This window comes from Apteryx mantelli, chromosome Z, assembly GCF_036417845.1.
Source record: "Apteryx mantelli isolate bAptMan1 chromosome Z, bAptMan1.hap1, whole genome shotgun sequence".
Classification (NCBI taxonomy): Eukaryota; Metazoa; Chordata; class Aves; order Apterygiformes; family Apterygidae; genus Apteryx; species Apteryx mantelli.
The window spans coordinates 7,926,073-7,945,978 of record NC_090020.1 but is presented as its reverse complement, the minus strand read 5'-3'; the positions used below and the strand labels follow the sequence as shown (position 1 = coordinate 7,945,978).

General features: G+C 42.5%; 1 protein-coding gene across 1 annotated transcript in view; it reads left to right on the top strand.

Moving 5' to 3' along the window:
• Nucleotides 1-19,906, top strand: part of DMRT1 (doublesex and mab-3 related transcription factor 1) — a 59,845-nt gene that overhangs the window by 21,664 nt on the left and 18,275 nt on the right. The window contains exons 3-4 of the mRNA XM_067315700.1: nt 1,310-1,593; nt 11,657-11,819. Of these exons, the coding sequence (XP_067171801.1) occupies nt 1,310-1,593; nt 11,657-11,819 (447 nt within the window). The remainder of the gene's footprint in view (nt 1-1,309; nt 1,594-11,656; nt 11,820-19,906) is intronic.

Sequence of the window (19,906 nt, the reverse complement as noted above, 5' to 3'; positions counted from 1 at the left end):
TTGGGTTGAAAATGTCAATAATTCTTAAAACTGATCATTGGATTTAGCATGCAGCTAATAAACGTTACAGTGGAAAGTATTACCAGGACTGTGAGAGGCTGGTAAATGCCACCATATTAATTTTACAGGTAGGTAACCAAGGTGCAGAGATACCAAGAGATAGGAACAAAACCATCCAGGCAACATCTGTCTGACGTCTTCCTTAGGGATGTTATTTGATGTGTGCCTGTTGTCCACGCTGCTTTGTCTCCATGCTGATAACCCTTGAGAGCTCATCAGTATGCTTTAAGCCACATCCTATGCCCCTCCACGGTATAGTTAGACAAGGTCATGCTGAAAAAGCAGCAGCTTCTTGTGGAAGGGATCATTATGCTGCAGAAACCATGAAGGTTGATACAGGGCAAGATTAGACTGACATGAGCTAGAACCAGAGCTACATGGATGGTGGGGTTTACAGTCGCTCCCTTGTTTAATTTGTACATGTATATTCACTGTGTGGTTAGGCTTTCTAGGGCTGTAGCAATGTTTGCTGTATTCTTAGTTTACAGCCCAGTACATGGCTTGGCCAGATAAGTGATGCAGTGTATCAGAGAGAGCTTGGGCATGAAGCAATACCAGCGAGCACCTTCCGTTGTCATCCTTGGAAATATCACAAGACACCAGTTGACACTGGACTAGGGAAAGCTACTTGGGTGTGGAGGCTGGGCAAAGATTGAGGGCCTGTGTGCAGGAAGTTAGCATTTGGTTTGCTGAAGCACCTTGGCTGATAATGCTTTGTTTTCTGTACTGCACTTCATCTTGGCTTTGTGGTTGTTTGCCTGTTCTAAAGACATGTTTAGAAACTGTCCTCTCACCTGAAGGATGTTAGGTGAAAAGGGGTAAGTGAACAATGTCATCCTGTGGTTACAGCCTTTCTGCTTCCAAGGGAATAAGAGACTTGACACTCAGTTATAATTAATTTAAAAATAATAGCAGGCTGCGTCATCAGACCGGCTAGTGTAAGTCATCCTCAGACCAGCGTAGGCAGGATGAGAACTCAGCACATTGCCTTAACCTTCAGCTGGTTTTTCTCCCCTTGTGTAGTCTACAGTGTGTGTGTGCGTGGGTGGTGTTTCTCAGGCTCTGAACGAACATCAGTCCACTTGAGTTTCCAGCAAACAGCCAGCTGTATTTCCCTTTCAGCTCCCATCTCTTCCTATTCATTATCCTCTCTCCAGCCTCCAGGAGGAGAAGCAGCTTGCCGAAAGGTGAAAGGAACGCTCTTTGTGGAGCCTCCTGTTTCATAATCGCTTGTGTTTTTCTTTTCCAGAGGGACGGATGCTCATTCAGGACATCCCTTCCATCCCCAGCAGAGGGCACTTGGAGAGCACGTCTGATTTGGTTGTGGACTCCACCTACTACAGCAGTTTTTACCAGCCATCCCTGTATCCTTACTATAACAACCTGTACAACTACTCCCAGTACCAAGTGGCAGTGGCCAGTGAACCTTCCTCAAGTGAGGTGGGGGGTACGCTGGTAGGGTCCCCTATGAAGAACAGCCTTCGAAGTCTCCCAGCAACATACATGTCAAGCCAGTCAGGAAAACAATGGCAGGTATGATGTTACACAGGTGTTAAGTGTAAGAGTGAGGTGGACAATAATCTGGTTTTTTTTAGGGCTGATTCTGATTTCATGTATGCTGGCTTCATGGCAAAGCCAGAACAGAACCAGATTCCAGGTGTGGAATTAGGGCACGCTAGGAAAGTTAGGTAAGAGCCAAAATAGGTGGTTATCGTGTGATGCAGTACAATGAAAGCAATGGTATTGATGTGGGTAGGCTGTCACAAACACTAATGAAGGACGCCAACTTGATTTTATCTTTCAGTTTACATCATGGTAGATTATAGGCTGTTTTCTAGACAAAAGCTACCTGAACTACCCAACATAGCATCCTGGGAGCTTCAGGTGTCACTTCTGAGAGGCTTTGCTCTTCAGGAATGTTTTTTGTTTCTCTTCCATTTTTCACATCCAAAGCAGTGTCAGTCCTGAAGTGACCCTCCTTGTCAGGCCCATGAGATCATGTTGCTCTGCAGTTTGTTAGTAGCAGTCATTTGAATGTGACACAGAGTGTTGCTAATGGTATATTCTGACAGCATCAACTCTAGGACTGGCTTGGGATTTCAACTGGGATAGATAGCTCAAGTTACAGACTGTGCATGTTAGGTTAGCACCAGAGCTTTTTCTTTTTAGAGCTCTGCGTACTTTGTTAGTTTCGGTATAGATCCAACCCATCTCTCTCACTGTAGGGCTTGATAATCATAGCCTCCTGCTTTTTACCAAGAGGAGACTAGTGAAAAGAGTAAATCTGCCAAGATAAGAGGTATCTTGACAAAACAAGTTGAGTCATTCCAGTGACCCTGGGTGCTCTGTTTGGCCTTGGGCTGCAGTTGTGCCTTTCTGTCTGAAATTGGACTTGATGGGGTTGTACCCTCTGAGGCTGTGTATATCTGTGTCCCTGTTCGAAGACATGAGAGGGCAGACCTCTTCTGCAGGACGTAAGAGAAGACAGGTTCCCTTCTGCAAAGGCTCCGTTGTGAAACTGCTCAACAGAGAAAGATTAGATATCCACCAAAACTTCCTTTCTGAAGTGGGTAGATGGGTATTCCTCTTTGCTGACAGAGAATTGCCTTGATTTTGTCTGGCACAGGGAGCAGCTTCGAAAGGGTATGTTAACTTCTGATACTGAGGAGCCTGAGCTAAGAGCAGGGCGATTGCAATTCCTCTGCCAGTCCATATCGCCTTGAGTGAGGCTTTCCTACCATTAGACACCACTTCTCGTGGAAAGGCCCTTCTGAAATGCAGATTAGGGCAACAGCTGACATGGCCACTAATTTTAAGATCATTAGGGGACTGTACTTAGTGCTTTCTCCAGCACTAAGTCTATTTTCCAGCATGAGTACAGTTGTATGGGTAAAAGAGCTGTCTCCCTCCCTTCCACTGCCTGAGCCCAAAACCACAAAAGCTTTCTTCTCTCAGTGTGTTGAAAGGTTTCACTGTACTCACCTTCACATATGTGCAGATACAACTTTTCAGTCAAATTCATTGGTAGCAGCCTCTATAGTTGCTGAATTTGGTTGCCAAATCAGGGGGAAAATTAGTCTAGGCAAGCTGAGAATAGATTTTGCTTGTGGAAATAAGGTGAAGTGCTAGTGCTTTCTTAGGTTTAATTTTGGTTGATGGGGTTAACTGGGCGCATCCCAGCAGTGTTTCAGATGGACTGTTACTTCTTCTAAAGTTTTTGCAGGACCTAGTGCAGAAGAGCCTACAGGAGAGCTGATGCTCGGAGACTCTATCACAATGCAAAGGAAGGATAGCAACATTTACGACCTAGAGATGATGTTCTTGTAGGCTGTTACTCCCCTGCTTCGCAGTTTCTTCAACCGGTAGAGACTTCTGCAGTTTTACTTTCTTGAGAAAAAGGAAAGTAAAATAGCTGTATTGACATCCTAGATAGTAAATAGTGTTCTGAGGAGGAGATGCATGAGGATAAACTAAAATGTGTTCAGCTTAGGAGTGAAGATAGTGTTCTTTCAGTCGTTGTCATATACTATAAACTTGAACCTAGAATATTTGTGTAAGGGATACTGGACTAGAGTGTGTTTTGGAGAGGTTGCATGTTATTTATGGAAGTTTTGACACATTAACTTACAGTCTGACTTACAGTGTCCCAGATGTTTTATATATAGGGCTATACTTTCTATTGAGGACGCCTATTAAAGAAATACAGTCATGTCTTCCATGCACTTTTCTCCTGGGGTCCTGCAGAATCTGTAACTCTAACTTCTACTTAAGTACCACTGACATTAGTGGGATACCAAAGAGGTTATTAAGAAAAATAAGTTATTATTATCCAGGAAGTATTGTTTTGTTTCCACCAGCAAGTTCAAAGCACTGGGTGTTTACTCCCCTTATTCATGTCCATGTGAATTTATTGATTTATCTCACCTGGATACTGGAATTTCTCCAGACCAAACCTGGTGGGATCTCTCAGAGCTGTTCTGGTGAAAAGTCTGTGCAGAGAGACTGGAGACAATACTTTCTGCCTGCGGAGGTGGTAACTTCCCAACTTCTAAATGGCCTAAAACCAAAACTCAGGTCTCTTGTTCAAGAGCACAGAGTGTAGTTCAACAGGTAGAGTGTTGTCCTGTAACTTAGGGGCTTTTTCTCAGAGACTGATCTGCAAGAAGGATTGTTAGTGTTGGAAGAGTTATGACTTAATGTGATTTGCATACTGTTATAATAGCATAGCATTGCACAAATAGTCATAAAAAGTTTTATGGTGAGAGGTAGACTAGGTAATACTTTATGGCATTAGGTGCAATGACGCTTAGACAGTACAACACTGCATGGCATTGAAGTAGGTTTGCTCTAAGAGGAATGAGCTCTCAGGTGTTGCATGGGTTGAACATTGATTCTGTGCATGGAAGGGTCCCAGCAAAAGGAGAAATCCAGTGTCAAATGGAGAAAGATGAATGTGTGTCACTGTCAAGTACAGTGAGGAGTTACAAGAGAGTTTCTAAGTGTGATCCACAAAGACGAGTCTTGACTCCTCTCTTAGTCCTCGCTTACACCTCCTGTGCTGGCACATTCTCTCAGGAGAAAACATGTCGCCGTATCTACACAGGGATTTTTGCTGGACCATCTGCATTGGTTAGGTTTGTTGCCTTCTATAAATGCACGTACTCACTTAACCAAGTCTTCCAGTACTAGTGAGTCTGCCCACATGGCTGGTAGTGCTATAACCATTTTGGTTCAGGTTTTGATTTTTTTCTTCTTTTCCAAGATGATAGCTGTGCAATGCCAGCTGTGACCAGTGCATGGCAGCTTGCTAAGCGCTGACTGTGAGCCTGCAGGAGAGCTTCTTTGTTGGTATAAGCTAGCTGTTTGTTCACTGAAAGCTAACCTAATTTAAGCAGTAGGCACAGACAGGACATCTGCCTTTTCCAGGCTCTGTTGGTAGAGGCTCACTTGTCCTGGGATAACTGTAACCACGCGAGGAGAATCGCATACCTCAAGTAAGGTAACTTTTGGATGCAGACAAGGCCTTGGGCAGCCCAGCTGTCTGCCGTTTCAGAATTTAGGGAGCAAGGGAGAAAAGCCGGGGAGGAAACATGTGAGTGTGTGTGGGATGGGATGAGGATTAATGCATCATTGAGCCTTGGCAAATAAACTGAATCACTGAATCTTTAATGTAGATTAATGTCAGATTTCATTAGTCTTTGTTCTTTGCAGAGGCTCCTGTACTTGAGTGTATTAATGGTGCTGGGAATTTTTGAGATATTTCTCTGGAGGTTTTGTTCGTTTGTTTATAATTATCCCAGAAGTTGCATCTATCATGATGTGATAAGCATAATGAAGACAGTAGTTTTAACTGAGGCCCTTTCAGTCACTTACATTCTGATGCTTTTGCCAGCTTTAAGGCAGATAATCAGGTATGTTGGTGATGCATCTTAATAAATAAGAAAATACAAGTCTAGGTCTGAGAGGAAATGTAACAGATGCAATGGTTATTATGCATCTCCCTTCATTCCAGTTCTTCCGTGAGCAACTGGACCCTCCCTTGAAGCTCTAGTAATTGTTCATTACAACAGAAATTTATGTGCATTCAGTCCAATTAACAGTTAAAGAAGTCCAACATTGCTACCTCAAGTTAGAGCGTGTTAATACGCAGTGAAGGTTGGTGCTTCTGGAACCGGTCTCCCTGTTACCCATTTCACTGGGAGTAGCTGAGAAATGCTGAGGCGGCTTCAGTCTTTTTTTAACTGCAACAAAAATAGAACCTGGATGCCACAGTCCAAATCTGATCGGTTTTAAGTTCTCTAAGGTGGCAATTAAAACTGCTGGCGTGTGACCCACAGCGTAAGGGTAATAGTGACTCCTCGTGAGTCGACATCCTCCCCAACCGGTGTTAAAGCTCTTCTGGTTCCCACAGCCGGGCTGGCAACAAATCTGACACGGTGCGAAATGTACCCCCACGTCAGGGGACGGGTGGCTGAGTTTTCTTTGTTACTGTGGCATCTCCAGGGAGTTACCTGCTCTGGGCAAAGGTTAAGGTTGGCCTGGAAGTTCTGGGCAGATTTCAGGGTTTCATGCAATTTCTGTTTCACACTGAGGTTCCTTTTATTTTCTCTCTCTTCTTTTCTTTTTTTTTTTTTAAACACAGCTTGCCAAATCAGCATTTTCACTTCCAGAAGGCTCTATTTTTTTATTTCTTCCTTAAAGCAGTTTAGAGTGAAAACCTGAAATAAGCATTGCTGAGAGGCAGACTGAGAAATTTTAACTCATTTTCTAATATGGAAGTTATTCTTTTCATTTAGAAGTGAAATAATTAGTGTCGCTACGTTAGAAAGCTGGTTTTCATGGATTTCTCAGAGGCAGCAGGCATTTAAAAGTCTCTTTTACTGAAGTCCGAAAATGTATTTTTGTGTTAGGGCAACTGGCAGTTTTAACTCTAAGTGTAGCTGCTTGCTAGTAAAATAGGTTGCTCTTTCCAAGTTCCACAATCTGTTTCAGGTCTCCGGCACAGTTTTTCCTTCGGTAAGCCTGCCCCCCTTACAAAAATATGTGGTCTGAATCTCCAGAAATGGATATTAAATGTGTAAATACATACATATATATGTGTATGTGTGTGTGCAAATATGTAGACGTTGTGCAAGTCCCCCGACACAATCCCAATTTTCTGTGCAAGCAGTGCATTATATACTGTATTCATAACATACCCTTCACACTACAGATTTATGCTAAAAGTATCCTAATGTTTCTGACAGCTCATGTGTGACATGAATGTAATCCATATTTCTTAGAGGAGCTAATCTAAGCGGTTTATTTTCCGATACTGCTGATAGGGCTATATCTCTTGATGTCACAGCAGTTGAGATTCTGATGGTAACATATTGTTTATGGGTCACTGCCTTTGTCTAAAAGAATAGGTTGGAACAGAATAGCAAAGGTTAATTAAGTTTGTCTATCAAGGAGGGACAGATATAAATGTCTCTTGTATTTTCTGGAATCAAAGTAAGTCAAGGCAGGGTGTCACAGTCTCTTTTTCCTCATGCTGTAAAATCTGCTTGGTTGGTTTTAGGAATGAAACAAAACCACCTTGAGCAGAATGAGTGTGGTGGTAGTTGTGAGGGGTCAGCTCGCTGGCAGTAGCATTAGAAGACGAGAGAGTTGTAGCAACCCTGGTTTACAGCTTGGGAAGCTGAGGTGCAGAATTTTTAAACAGCTTGCCCAAGGTCACGCAGGCAGCAAGTGATGGAGCAGAAATCCCTGTTTTCTGGATTTTCATGCCAGTGCCCGGGAGCCTTTTTCTCATGTCACACCAAAAACTGATCTGTGAATTCTGTTCTTTTCAAAGAACTTCTGCAAATAAATGGGAAAAACAATTTTGTGCCCCCTAAGACTTTTAAGACAGAATGAGGAGTTTATGTTAAAACTCAAGCAGAGTTTCTATGGTGTTTCAGTAATTACTGCAGAGGAGCAGAACGGCTCTCTAGTCTCCAAGGCTGGAAGGAGAAGTGAGCCAGCAGCTGTGCCTGCCCCATCTCTTTGCTGTCTCTGGTCTTCCCACCGTCTCTCCTCAGCTCTTCCTCCACAGAGGAGACATGCAGAGGGGTGTGCAGATGCTGCCAGCTGCTTGGAAGGAAGAGCTGGGCTTTACCTTGCTCTTCTGCCAGGTCTTGAGAAGTCCTCTTTGCAGAACTCCCTGAAATGGTCTGAACCAATGCAAGAGCAGTTTCTTTATGCTCCTCTGGCTTTTCTTACATATTCTGGCACTGCTGGACGCTGCTGTAGAGCTGCGCTGGCTGTTATGTTCAGCGACTGACAAATTCAGTTTCCGGCTTGCGTATATGCAGAAAAGCTGTAGCTGCCTGTTGGTTGCCTGTACTGGCTTTGCAAATGAACAGGGAAAGAATTCCCCGTGTGTGTGTCACTTTTTTTATCAGATCATGTTTAATTTGTTCATGGGTTATAAGCTGCTGCTTGCGGTACATCCTTTAAAAAGTTACTGAGTGCTCACTGCACTGTGCGGTTTAGGGGAACTTGTAAATGTTGAATAGGCCAAATCTGCTTCTCAGATGGTCTGTGCCCCCTGCCGTGAAGTTGGTGAGGTACTTGGTGAATCAGCGGCTTGGAAGCCTGTGGACTAGAGTCGCCTTCATCCTGTGGGTGGGAGAGGGCACGAGTGACATGTGGCTGGAAGGGGATGCGCTGGAGGAAAGGAGAAACTCAAGTGTGCTCTGCAGAGAGCAAGTATATGCTTAAGGCTGTCGGGGAGAGGCCGTCTCCTCTTTGCGCTGCAGAAGAATGATTTGTTATAATCCTGCAGATAAAGAGAAGACTCCTAAACTCCATGGCCCAGATAAAAGTGCATTAGCAGTGTCTTGGGGCAGGGCGCTGCTGGGCCAAGCGCTGCTTGCAGCCACAGTAAGACGTAGCCCTCCCGCCTCTGCAAGGCTTGCAGCAGGCAGGTGAAAGGAGAGGAGGCAATGGGAGAGCGAAGCTGGGGTGAACTTGAAGTGCTGTCTACAGAAAGGAAGGCATCTGCTTTCCAGGAGGAGCACACGGCATTTGTTTTGTGCCCTTCCCTTCCACAGCATTTCCCGACTAAAACACACCTTGTTTTTATGCCACATAGCTTGCAGGGATACAAACCAGAGCAGCTTGTGGGACCCCTCCAGCCGTTGTCTGTTTTGGGCTCACTGTGGGGCTGGAAGGAGACACCAGGCATCTCCTACCGTGATCTGTGCACGACCTGAAGTTTACACCCTGAAGCTCCTCTGGGATGTGGCCCCTGGAGGGATCCCAAACTTGGCACCTGGCTCCAGTGTTTGCAAGGCTGGACAGCCCTGAATTAGCAGTAATCTGAATATCCCAGGGCTTCCCACAATTTTTTTTGACTCCCCTTCTGGCTGATGCACCCAAAAATGTGCAAGGACTCTCCAGAGCTGGAGGAGTTAATACAGAGCAAAGGCCCCTTCTCATTGGGTAATGATCTCCTAAGCCCCCTTTTTAATGCAGCGCTAAGGTCAAGAATTTTTATGACTGGTTGTTTTTTTATTGTTACTGTAAAATAGGATTGCTAAGCACTATAAAAAGGAAACCTTATGGTTCAGATTTACTGTGGTGTATATTCTAAACAGTTTAATAAAACAAAACCAAAAGCTTTTAGATTTTCTTCAGTGGTTAATACACAGCATATTCTTTGCAGAGCCAAGCCTCCAGCTGTCGGTCGAACTGTGGTTCATAGACTTGGTGTGGGTAATAAGATTATAAAACATGTCTCTTGCTAGCCAGCTACCACACACTAATAATAATAGTAGTAATAATTCATTGAATCCAGGGATTTTAGGTGAGTTGTTTTCTTAAGAAATGGAAAAAAAAAAAAGACTAAAAAAGGGGGTTGAAAGGAAACAGGTCCCTGCATACATTCCACAGAGAAAGGAAACAAGAGCATCATCGTTTCAGTGCCAGGGAGCAATCCCTCCATTTTGTTACAGCTAAAATAATACTGCCTCCAGCAGGTGGTGTTTTTTAGTGGTATGCATGGACATGTGTACATGGGAGAAGGGGATGTCTGAGAACATCGGTCGCTGCCCGCAGCCCTGCCCCACAACGGAGAGGCAGGCAGTGTGGTTCAGAAAGGTGGGCAGAGAGGAGTTTGGTAACCTCTCTTTCAGTATGTCCAGAACCGTCCAGCTTTGTGGGCATACAGATTCAAAAAGACCTTTGGACTGAGCTTTTTGGCAGTTTATATTGCCGGCTTGTAATTTTAGGGCAGAAGGAACCTGCGTATTGTTGAGGAGGTGCATGCAAAAGCATAGACCTCTGTGTCCAAGAGGAGACTGCCTTTTCCCAGAGCGGCAGAGGTCGGGTCGGTTGCTCTGTATAGAGCCGAACTATTCTGACTTCAGACGTTCTCAGGGTGCCTCATAAAAAGACTTGAGGCCTGTAATTTGTGTAAGATTGCTTTACTGTCTACCATGGATGAAACATTGTTTGGTTTAAGGCTAATTTTGTTTGCATGCGTAGGATGCAGTCAGTAAAAAAAATCACCATGTAAGTATTCTTTACTTTACAGTAGAGAAACTCTTACTTTCACAGACCATAAGCGTGTCTTGCCTATCCCTCAGTTTGACTGTGCTGCTGTCACAAAATAAAGATGTACCTTGTTTTTAGAAATTCCTGTAAGCAGCAGTTGATGTCTCGGGTGAGATTAAATTCCACTTACTTAACTCCAAACTTAACTCCAAACAGAAAATAAGATGTTGTCTTGTGTCTTATAGAATGCCAGAAAGTGTTTGTGTGACCCAGACCACATTATTTCTAGTTTGGCAATATTAAAAGTAATATTGAGTACTAAATTAATAAGAGAAACACTCAAAAATAACTAGTTACTGTACAATTACCAGCTAAAGTATTCTGGTAGCTCACTCTGCTGGAGACCCAAGGTCTGATTCTGGAAATCTGCTGGAATGAAGTGGCCACCTTGGACAGCAGATTCACTGCCTCTGCATCCACTGCTCTTTAGATCTGTGTTTTTCAGCTTGAGAAGTGCTGTGGAGCATCGAGCCAGATAGGAAGCACAGCTAGGTGGGACCTGAAGGTACAGGGTAAAACAGGCAGAGCTCTTATTTAGCTGAAATGAGACATGAGCTGAAAAGGCTCTCCAGCACTTTGTCTTGCAAAGAGAACTTCTAATGTCATAGCTTTGCATGCGTTACTAACCGCACTTTTGTCTTTATACCTGATATAAAACTGTAAAACTTTTTTCTCTGCCCAGAACATCTCTGTCTTATGATAATTCCCTGCCTTAGGGAGACCAGACAGTATTACCTTTCCTGTTGGAGGTCATGATCTTCTGAAGTGCTGGGCAACTTTCTTTTAGAGCATTGTGTCCATGTCACACTGTAGAGCTTTGGAACAAAAGATGCTAGTTCTTTTATAAAAACAAAATAAAAAAGACATTACTGCCTCTCCAGGGAGATCAGTTTGGATCATTTCAGGGTGTTGGGATGCAATAAACTTCCACTTCTGATTCCAGATTGGTACCAGGTGCAGCTAACATTGCTCCTAACTCAGTGGACTCTCGGAGAGAGAAGAGGTTGTCTGATAAGTTGTCAGACATGGAGCTGACAGAGCTGACTTGGTGAATTGTTTCCAGTTATGGCTCCACTACAAATTTCCTGTTTAATCTATCCACAACTCAGTTTCTCCATATAAAATAGGGAAATTATTCCATCTCATTGGATTTTAGGAAAGTGATATATTTGTGTGTGTGTCATGCTCAGATTCAGTCGAGTATGTCCTGAATAAGTTAGTAGGTAGAACTGTTTTCTTAAACCGTCTGGCGGGTTCCTTGCACAGAGGTTACCGCTGGTCTTGGACTTGTTGGTTTCTTTGGGGTTCTACAGACTATGAAGCTGGTCAGCTGGATGCAGGTGGAGGTCAAAGCAAAGCAAAGCAAAATACCTCAGGATTTTAGTTCTCTTCCAACCACCTCCTCTTCCATCCCCCATGATCTCCTTCAAAGATTTGTACTTGTGGACAAGAGGGTGCAAAAGCAGTGCTAGGGCTCAGGTTTCATATACTGCTGTTCTGATTCTCTCTCCAATAGATGAAGGGCATGGAGAACCACCACACCATGAGCTCCCAGTACCGGATGCACTCCTACTACCCACCCACTTCTTACTTGGGCCAGGGTGTTGGCACACCTGCATGTGTCCCACAGATCTTGGCCTCTGAGGACATCCCCTCATACTCAGAACTGAAAGCAAGAGGTAAGTGCGCAGTAACCCATTGGGTTTCTGCTACCTTTTTGACTTGGAACAGGCATCAAAAAGGTGTGGTTTGCTGATGGGAAGAAAGTCACTAATGCAGAAAGTAGGTGTCGAAGAGTTTACAGAAGGTGTTTGATTCTGAAAGGCCTGTTGTACAGTAATATTGTAGTACTGCGTTGTAGGCTTGTAGTACAATAATACAAGTTCATATTTTAGAAGTGTGTTAGTTTAGGAGGGTAGTTAGTTGGTACCTTTCTGCTCCTGTGTGTGTTTTCTGTAAACTGTTGGAAGAGTCATTTGAGATATCTTCTTTCAGTGCTCATCAAAAGACTATCTCCAAGGAACATGTGCTCCAATCAAAGACTCATCTTTTCTCTCTTTTCTTCTCAGAACTGCTGTTCATAATTTTTCCCCCTCAGGATCCACAAGCCTCCCACTGAGCCTTTGCTGCCCTGTTCTGCCTGAACCACATATGGAAACAATTTCTGTATCCCAACCATGTAGTGAACCCCTTCGCAGACTTGCTTCCTTCTCTGCCGTCAAACTCACATTGATATTGCTTCATTTAGAGCTACTCCAGATAAATTCATCTTCTGACATCCAGTCTTCTTGGCTCTACTAAGATTACTGTTAATCTGCAGTAATTTTTAGGAAAAATTTACCTGTGTTGACAGTGGTTTTGACAATTTTTTCATCTTGCTTCCTGGTTCTCTTGCTCCCATAGTGGGCAGGGTACCTTTATGGATGTTAAAATGGCTTTGCTGGAGCGGATCGAAGTCCATTTAGCTGCTTCCCTGTCTCTGGAAGGGGCCAGTAGTGGATGCATAGAGAAAGAAAAAAAGAAACAAGAGAAACAGTAGAGTGATCCTACTTCATGCTTCCAAAATTCCTACAATCCTACAGCATTCAGAGGGTATCCTGAGTTGGCGATTACTTCTCAGCTATCATTTTCACTTACTAGCAGCAGACCTGAACGCCATGAATTGATATATAGTCTTTCCATCAGCCCCTTTATGCTTTTGGTCTCTTTGTAGCAATGAATTCAGCAGTTTAATTCTGTACAGTGCTGTACAGTGTGTGGGAAGTATTTCCTTTTGTTTATTTTACACCTGACAGATTTTTTGTGCTGGTTCTTTTTTGTGCAGTGACACCACTGACAACAATATCCTGCCTCATTTGCTTCTCTGATGCACTTACACATTGAAATGAATCTTCCGTGGTGACATGCACATGCTGAGCCTTTTTTATACCTGATTAAAGGAAGTGTATTACATAGGTTCCATAATTATTTTCAGCCACGTCCTTTTTGCTGCTGATGCTCTGGTGACTGTTACATTTGTTTCGTGTTGAAAATATGGTTCTGCTTGTGTCATGGCAGAACCTTAAGGACTCAAATGAAATTTTGGAAGGTGCGATACATACAAGATCTGTAGGTGGTATAAATCAGTGTTGAGCCCTTGAGTTCAGTAGCTCTAGAATGATTTATAGTAAAGAGGTGGACTGTTGTTTTGGAAGTGGCTGTTTTCTGAAAGTCTTCCAACTAACTATGACGTATCAGACAGATGAAGAAACAACACAAGGTGTGAGAAAACCTTAGACTTTTTCTCCTTTTTCAGTAGTTTTAAATGGCTTAGAGAAATCAGTGATCCTTGGTTCATTTTCCTTCTCTTTTCTTCAATTTTATTTTCTTCCCTCTTCTCTGACCACCACTGAACGATGACGTCTTGCTTTCTGCTGATTGGTCAAAGAAGCGGCTGGCTTTATGCTCAACTGCAGTTGACACTTTTTTTTTGCATCCATCACTACTAACTCACTAAGAAGTCTTACCAGTTGAGTGTTCTTACAAATAGACAAAAGACCTTATACCCTTTGTTCCCAAATGCACTTCAGTAATTTTTCATCACTCTAGAAAAAAGTTGTGTGTAATGTGCCACTGATTTTTAAACTGCATAAATACTGTATTTTCAATAATCCTTGACTGCTTCTCCAGACAGTATTCCACACACAGATATTGTTCCCTAAGTTACACCATCAATCAGAAACCGACAAGCAGTGAGATGTAATTTACCGAGATCAAACAGCATTTTCCAGACTCTGAAGAAGTGTTTTTCCATAGCAGGGAGCTAGTGGGTGAAAGAGGCACCAATATTTTTGTGAGAAACTTGAACATGTGAGCAAGACCTTTCCTGTTTCATGTGTTTCTTAGAAGCGTCTTCTTTTTCCTTATGCCTGCTCTTGGAGGATATGACTGCTTTTACTTTTCCATCTAGAAACAAAGCAATATTCTCAAGCTGTTAGTCCATGATTTACACTCTCGTGACATTTTTTCTTCTAATGCTTTTCATAGTCTTCAGAGGATTTGGGTTTTTTTGCCTCTTTGTTATCATTTGCATGGATGCTGAGTCAGCCAGCAGGCTGCGAACAGTGGATCCTGTGTAATACATGACACTGCTCCATTCCCCTAAAGTATTGACTGCAAGTGTTGTCTCGTACAAAAGACGTGTTCTTACACGTTTCACCACTGATTGCTGGACTAAACTTTCTGTACAATACATGACTGCTTTATATGAAACAAAGACTTTGGCATGTTCCCACGGGGCTAGTGATTGCTACTTTTTAAAGACAACTCCAGTGCACTTTTAAATTAGCAAGTCATTCTCCAGTCATTACTCCTTTTCTGTGGTTGAAGTGACACCATGCTCAGAGACTTGTTTTCTTTCTAAGAATGCATACTCATAGATTTTAGGTCCAAAAGGGAACATTAGGATCATCTAGTCTCACCTGCTGTTTAATGCAGGCTATAAAATTTCACCTAATAATTCCTGCAGCAAGCCCTTAACTATTTTTTAAGATCTGTTTGTAGGCTTATGTGTCGGTATTCCAGAAATTTTACAGGAAGGTAACAGTGCATATAGAAGAGCAACAGGTCAAAAGAAAATAACTCATTTTGCAGCCACATTTTCAAAACATTTGAAACCTGTATCTTTAACACAGAAAAGGTTATTAAATTCCCAGCCACAAATCAGAGATGGTCTTATAACACATGCAGTCTATTACCCACACTTCAGTTGTAACTTCGGCTTTATAGAGGTTTTGCCAGTTCATATATTATCTCAGTTAGTATTTCAGTCAGACTATTTCATTAATTTTGTTCTGCTAAGTTAACTGCCTGTTTAGACCAGTTGTGTTGAAAGGGAGGAGAGATGAGCTAGCAGACCACTGATTTACACTTTCTTTGTTTTTATGAATGGTGAGAAGTTCTCAGGAAGCTTCTGACATTTGTTCATGAGGTCACACCATGTTACAGTGTGTTGCATATAGTAATGGGCTAACATTTTCTGACTGACAAAACACCATCACTCAACCTCCTTGCAATTTGAAGTGGTTCTAAATAAAATGATTTTGCTTCCAACTAGCACAGCTGCTGCCCTTCCAGCTAAAACTGGAAAAATAGGGAGGCAAATAAGATAAACCAGTGACAAATGGCAAAAGACATTTTCAGAGGGCTTTCCTAGATCACCAGGTTGTAATTTGTATTTAATCATTTTTAGAAAGAAGGGCAATTTTCTTCTCAGTACTTTCAAAATATTTTTCCTCACCTTTTTCCTGCTTTGTTGTTATATTTTTAAAACACAAGCAATGAGAGGAAAGGATACATGAGAGATTGTTACCAGTCCCTGTGCATACACTGCGTGCTTGAAAACATGTCTGTCTTTTGGAAGCCAAGCTGAGAGATCCTTGTGCAAGAAGCGGAGGAATGAGAACGTGTATACAGCAGTCACAAAAGGGTATCCAGTCTCAAAGAGCCAGGTGCCTTAGTCCCATTGATTTCCCAGGGACAGCTGATTTTTTTTTTTTTTCTTCTGGTGGGTCTTTTTAAGGATTAGGTCAATGCCCAGAATTGATGAATACCTTCCACTGACTTTGAATCAGGTACCTCTGTGCTTAAATTAGGTATATGCTGAAATACCTCCACAAGACTTGATCAAGACAGTATGGAGGTACATGCTTAGATCAGAACTGAGTGCTTAGCTCCATGTCCTACTTCTGCTGGTTAAAAATTGAGCGGTTGCTTAGCTATATGGGGGTAGTTTCCAGATGTGGGACATTAGTAGAAAAATTTTACATGTAAATAGAAGGATCCAATGGAGAAAAATCCCTCTATTTGCAAACAGATGTGCACCCCTTCGATTTAAAATCAGATACCTTGTCTCAAAAATAGCATGGAATAAAAATTTTGTCCTTATTAGGTGAACTGTTGAGGTCATTACCCTGTGCGTCTCTTTCTGTGGCTAAGGAGATGGCTTGGATTTAACAAGTTGCTCTACTTGCTGAATGGATTTGAATTTTTCCTTTCCTGTCAGTATCTCAGGATAATTGGAAATACAAGCAATGAACCCCCTAGAACAGTACTGTATTTGCAGCTTGAACATGAAGCAGGAGCCTGAAATGCCTTCCAAACACAAACGAGAAAAACTCACATGAAGTACTTATTTCGATATGAAAAATGTCAACAGTTTTGTTTAAATCAGCAAACAGCATTTTCCAAAGGAAAACATTTCTGCTAATATTTTTTTTTAATCAGCAGAGCAGCATTTAACATTTTCAAAACATTTTTAAACAGTCAGTCCTGTCTAGAAGTTAAATAACTGGTGTCTCCAGTCTTACAGTTGTGGAAACTGAGGAACAGCGATCAAACAACAAGGCCTGGACTTTTCCAGAGTCTGAACGTTAGGCTCATTCTTCCTTCTCTGTAGTTGGGTGCCCCATTGAAGATAGTGCTGATCCACTGGAGAAGCCCACCCAACTGTGGAGCAGCTCTGTAAAGAGTCTCTTCCAATGGTTTCACAACTAAGGGCATGTTAGAAACAGTCTCCATGCTTAAGACAAAAAGTTTCATTTCAGTAAAAGAAGTGTCGGAATGCAAGGAATGCTGTACACCAGAAAAATACAAGAAAGGTCCTGGGTGAGGACATTCTTCTTCAGCTTGAGTTGCAGTGTGTGAAGGCTATGCCTCTTTTTGATGTTTCTTATGTGCAGTATTTTTGCATGGATCTGTGCCCTTGAAATGCTGTACAAGGTGAGAGTAGTGTTCCAGAGTCACAGGTGGCACCAGGATGTAGGATCAGAGAGGTCACGTCGAGTCCTGGCGTGCAGAGGTCGGTGAGACCAGGTCCTTGAACTTGTACTGCTCCCTACCAGCATTCAGGTTACACACACAGCAGTGCAGCAAAAGGGGCTGTTTCAGGATGGCTGAGAAGTGACTCCAAAGAGTGGGAAAAGAGCTTGAATTTAACTGCTCTTTATTTGCAGCTGGTGGACAAGCTGCACTGAGGAGCTATGCTAATAAATCACTTAAAGAGGTAGGGCACAAAAGAAGAAGATACTCCAAGTTTTCCTCTGCCAGAGGGCTAGAAGCACTCTGCACGAACTAAAAAGTGGCTTTTACAGCCCAGCAAGGGACAAGGTGTTGTCAAATCTGAGGGGTACCACTTCAACACCTTTTCTGAACGCCTTTTTAGTAGAGCTCCAGCAGAAACACATCTTGAATTTAGAGTGGATTCAACAGCATATGTGGGGGGAATACCATTCAGCTCCTAGAAATGATGTAGTTAAGTGATATATAGCTTGTGTGGTGTGTGGGGGTGTCTGTCTGTCTGTCTGTATCTTTTGCTTAAAAATTGGCCTCCGTTCAAGAATTTGTTATCTCATAGTGATGAAAGAGGAAGTAGTGTTTGCTGAAACTTTAGTCTGGATTCTTCGCTAACTATCCGTCTTACAGCCAAATTTTGGAAGGAAATTTTGAAATAAGACAAAAGAGAGGAGGTGGTAATCATTTAAATCTGCAGATTTTGAAGTCAGCTTAAAGCTCTGTGTTTTTGTCCTTGCGTCACTTGATCAGTAGGCAATTGTTTGTCTTTTTGTGCGTTCGCATTGCTGTTATTTATAGTCCAGATGACTATGCTGTGTGCAGTCTCCCGTAGGCATTCATTGCAAGGATACCATGAAGACTAGTAGATTTTAAGTTGTGGTTCTCCAAGCCTTGATTCACACGGGTGGTTGTGCATGTGGCACAAACCACACCATCTTCTGCTCTTCTTGCCTGCAGCATTCTCGTTCGTATGCAGGACTCTTGTAAAAACCTGTGTTTTGTGGCTTTCTCAGCGTGATACAGTGCAGTGTGTGTGTGTGTGTGTTTGTGAATGGAGAAAGTTTGTGTGTGGGTGTGATGGATGTGTGTATATATATTTTTACCCCTGTTAAATAAAGGTGGTACATTCAGAAACTTTGATCTGCGTTCAGATGACCTGGATTGCAGGTGTTGTCCATGAAGTAGATTTGCTGTTCATGTGTAGTCTGAGACTGAGCAAACTTCTGTAGAAGTCAGAAAACATACTATTCTTTCTTTCATCAGAGCAGATTTTGGATAGCTTGCAGTGTTTTAGCAGACCTTCTTTTGGCAGATCACTTTTAATATGTCATTTTCAGTTTGACTAAAAAGTTGAATTTTGAGCTTAGCTGTCTAGGCTTGGGAACATTTTTTTGAAATCAAGCAATTTGCCAACCCTCATTTGTGATGTTCTTATTTATAGTTCATTGTTTCATTAGCTGTAACAGCAGCTACCAAGATACATTTGAGAATATGAGGCAGAATCAGTAAGTTCTCACAAGACATTTTTCTGTGTTTAAGCCTTTTTGTAAATGGTCTGTGTTCTGAATGAGGTTGGACTGGTGAAGATTTGGCCAATATTAAAATAAATTCACGAGGCCTGACTGATAGAGAAGGGAATTCTTGAAAAGACATGAATTTGAAACATTTGCTTAAATCTCATTCTACTTCAGTTATTCTGGATTAAAAGGATCATTTTAGTAATTTCTTTTCTAAGTGCCACCTTTATGTTATGTTCACTCCAAACCACACAGAAATAAAACAGTATGTGCAGCAAAGCAACTTGTCATTGCACAATTGCACAATTATGAGTTTGATTCATGAGTTTTGCTGATTTATGCCAGGGTGGCCGATGAGACCCTGCTTTTTGCTGTGGGGACAGTGCTGGTCCTGTGGCAGGAGCAGCTGGGCAGACTGAATTTTTTGTTGTTTTTTCCCCTGGTCCCTTTTTGCAGAGTTACAGATATTTTTGGATTGAGGCCTTAGCATCCTCTCGGAGGAATAGTAAGCTGTCATGAAAATTATGTGTAATTTAGTTGATCACAGCCATAGTGCCTGGTGGGCAGGAGCAGGCAGCTTGAAGTCTGGGCAGTGCAGGTTGGACCCCATCCACCCTCACCAGCAAAAGCATGTCCACCCAGAATGGGATCAGCCCAGCCACTTGTTGATCATGGGAAGGAGGGTTTTTATCAGGGAATGTACTCACCTGTGCTAGAGTGTTTTGGGTGAATCAAGGGTAGGTTGTAGGCTTTTTTAAATTCGAGCCTAGACATTCGTAAGTTTCATAGGCACTTGGTTAAGAGAACAAGGACTCAACTGGAAAATTCTTCTGTTCCGAGGAAAATCAAATCAATGATACACTGGGCCCGCTTGTTTTTGTCTTTTTTGATTTATTGATCCACAGCAGGTGCTGATCTGAGACAATAAATTTAAACATACTGCCAAAATCTCTACCTTCCTCAGTTTTCTTTCGTAAAACCCTGGTGGTCCATGAACCCCGGTTTGCAAACAGCTGGTTTTCATGGTGAAACATGCCGTCCCCTCTTGCCTATCCTCGCTGAGCGGGTTGTGTTGCGGAGAGCGATTTATATTGGTTGCAGCCCTGAACTGAGTTTCCACCTGTTTGAGCTAGTCTTGCTGAGGGACAGAGGATGTCACTACACCTGGTGAGGGTATGGTTCTTTTCCTCCCGTTTTAAAGGATGTTGGGTACTTGTTTATAAAAATCCACCCAATCAGTTAAGCTGCCTTTCTTTTACTAGGTATGGATTTGATGCTCTGATTTCGTTAGCTTTGGATACGGAACTTTTCCCACTGCAAGCAGAAATTTATGGAAAGCATGAATTGGTGAAACAAACTTTACCTTAAAGTGGTAAAACAAACAAAGACGTTTTGTGAGGACAGTAGTAATAACCGTG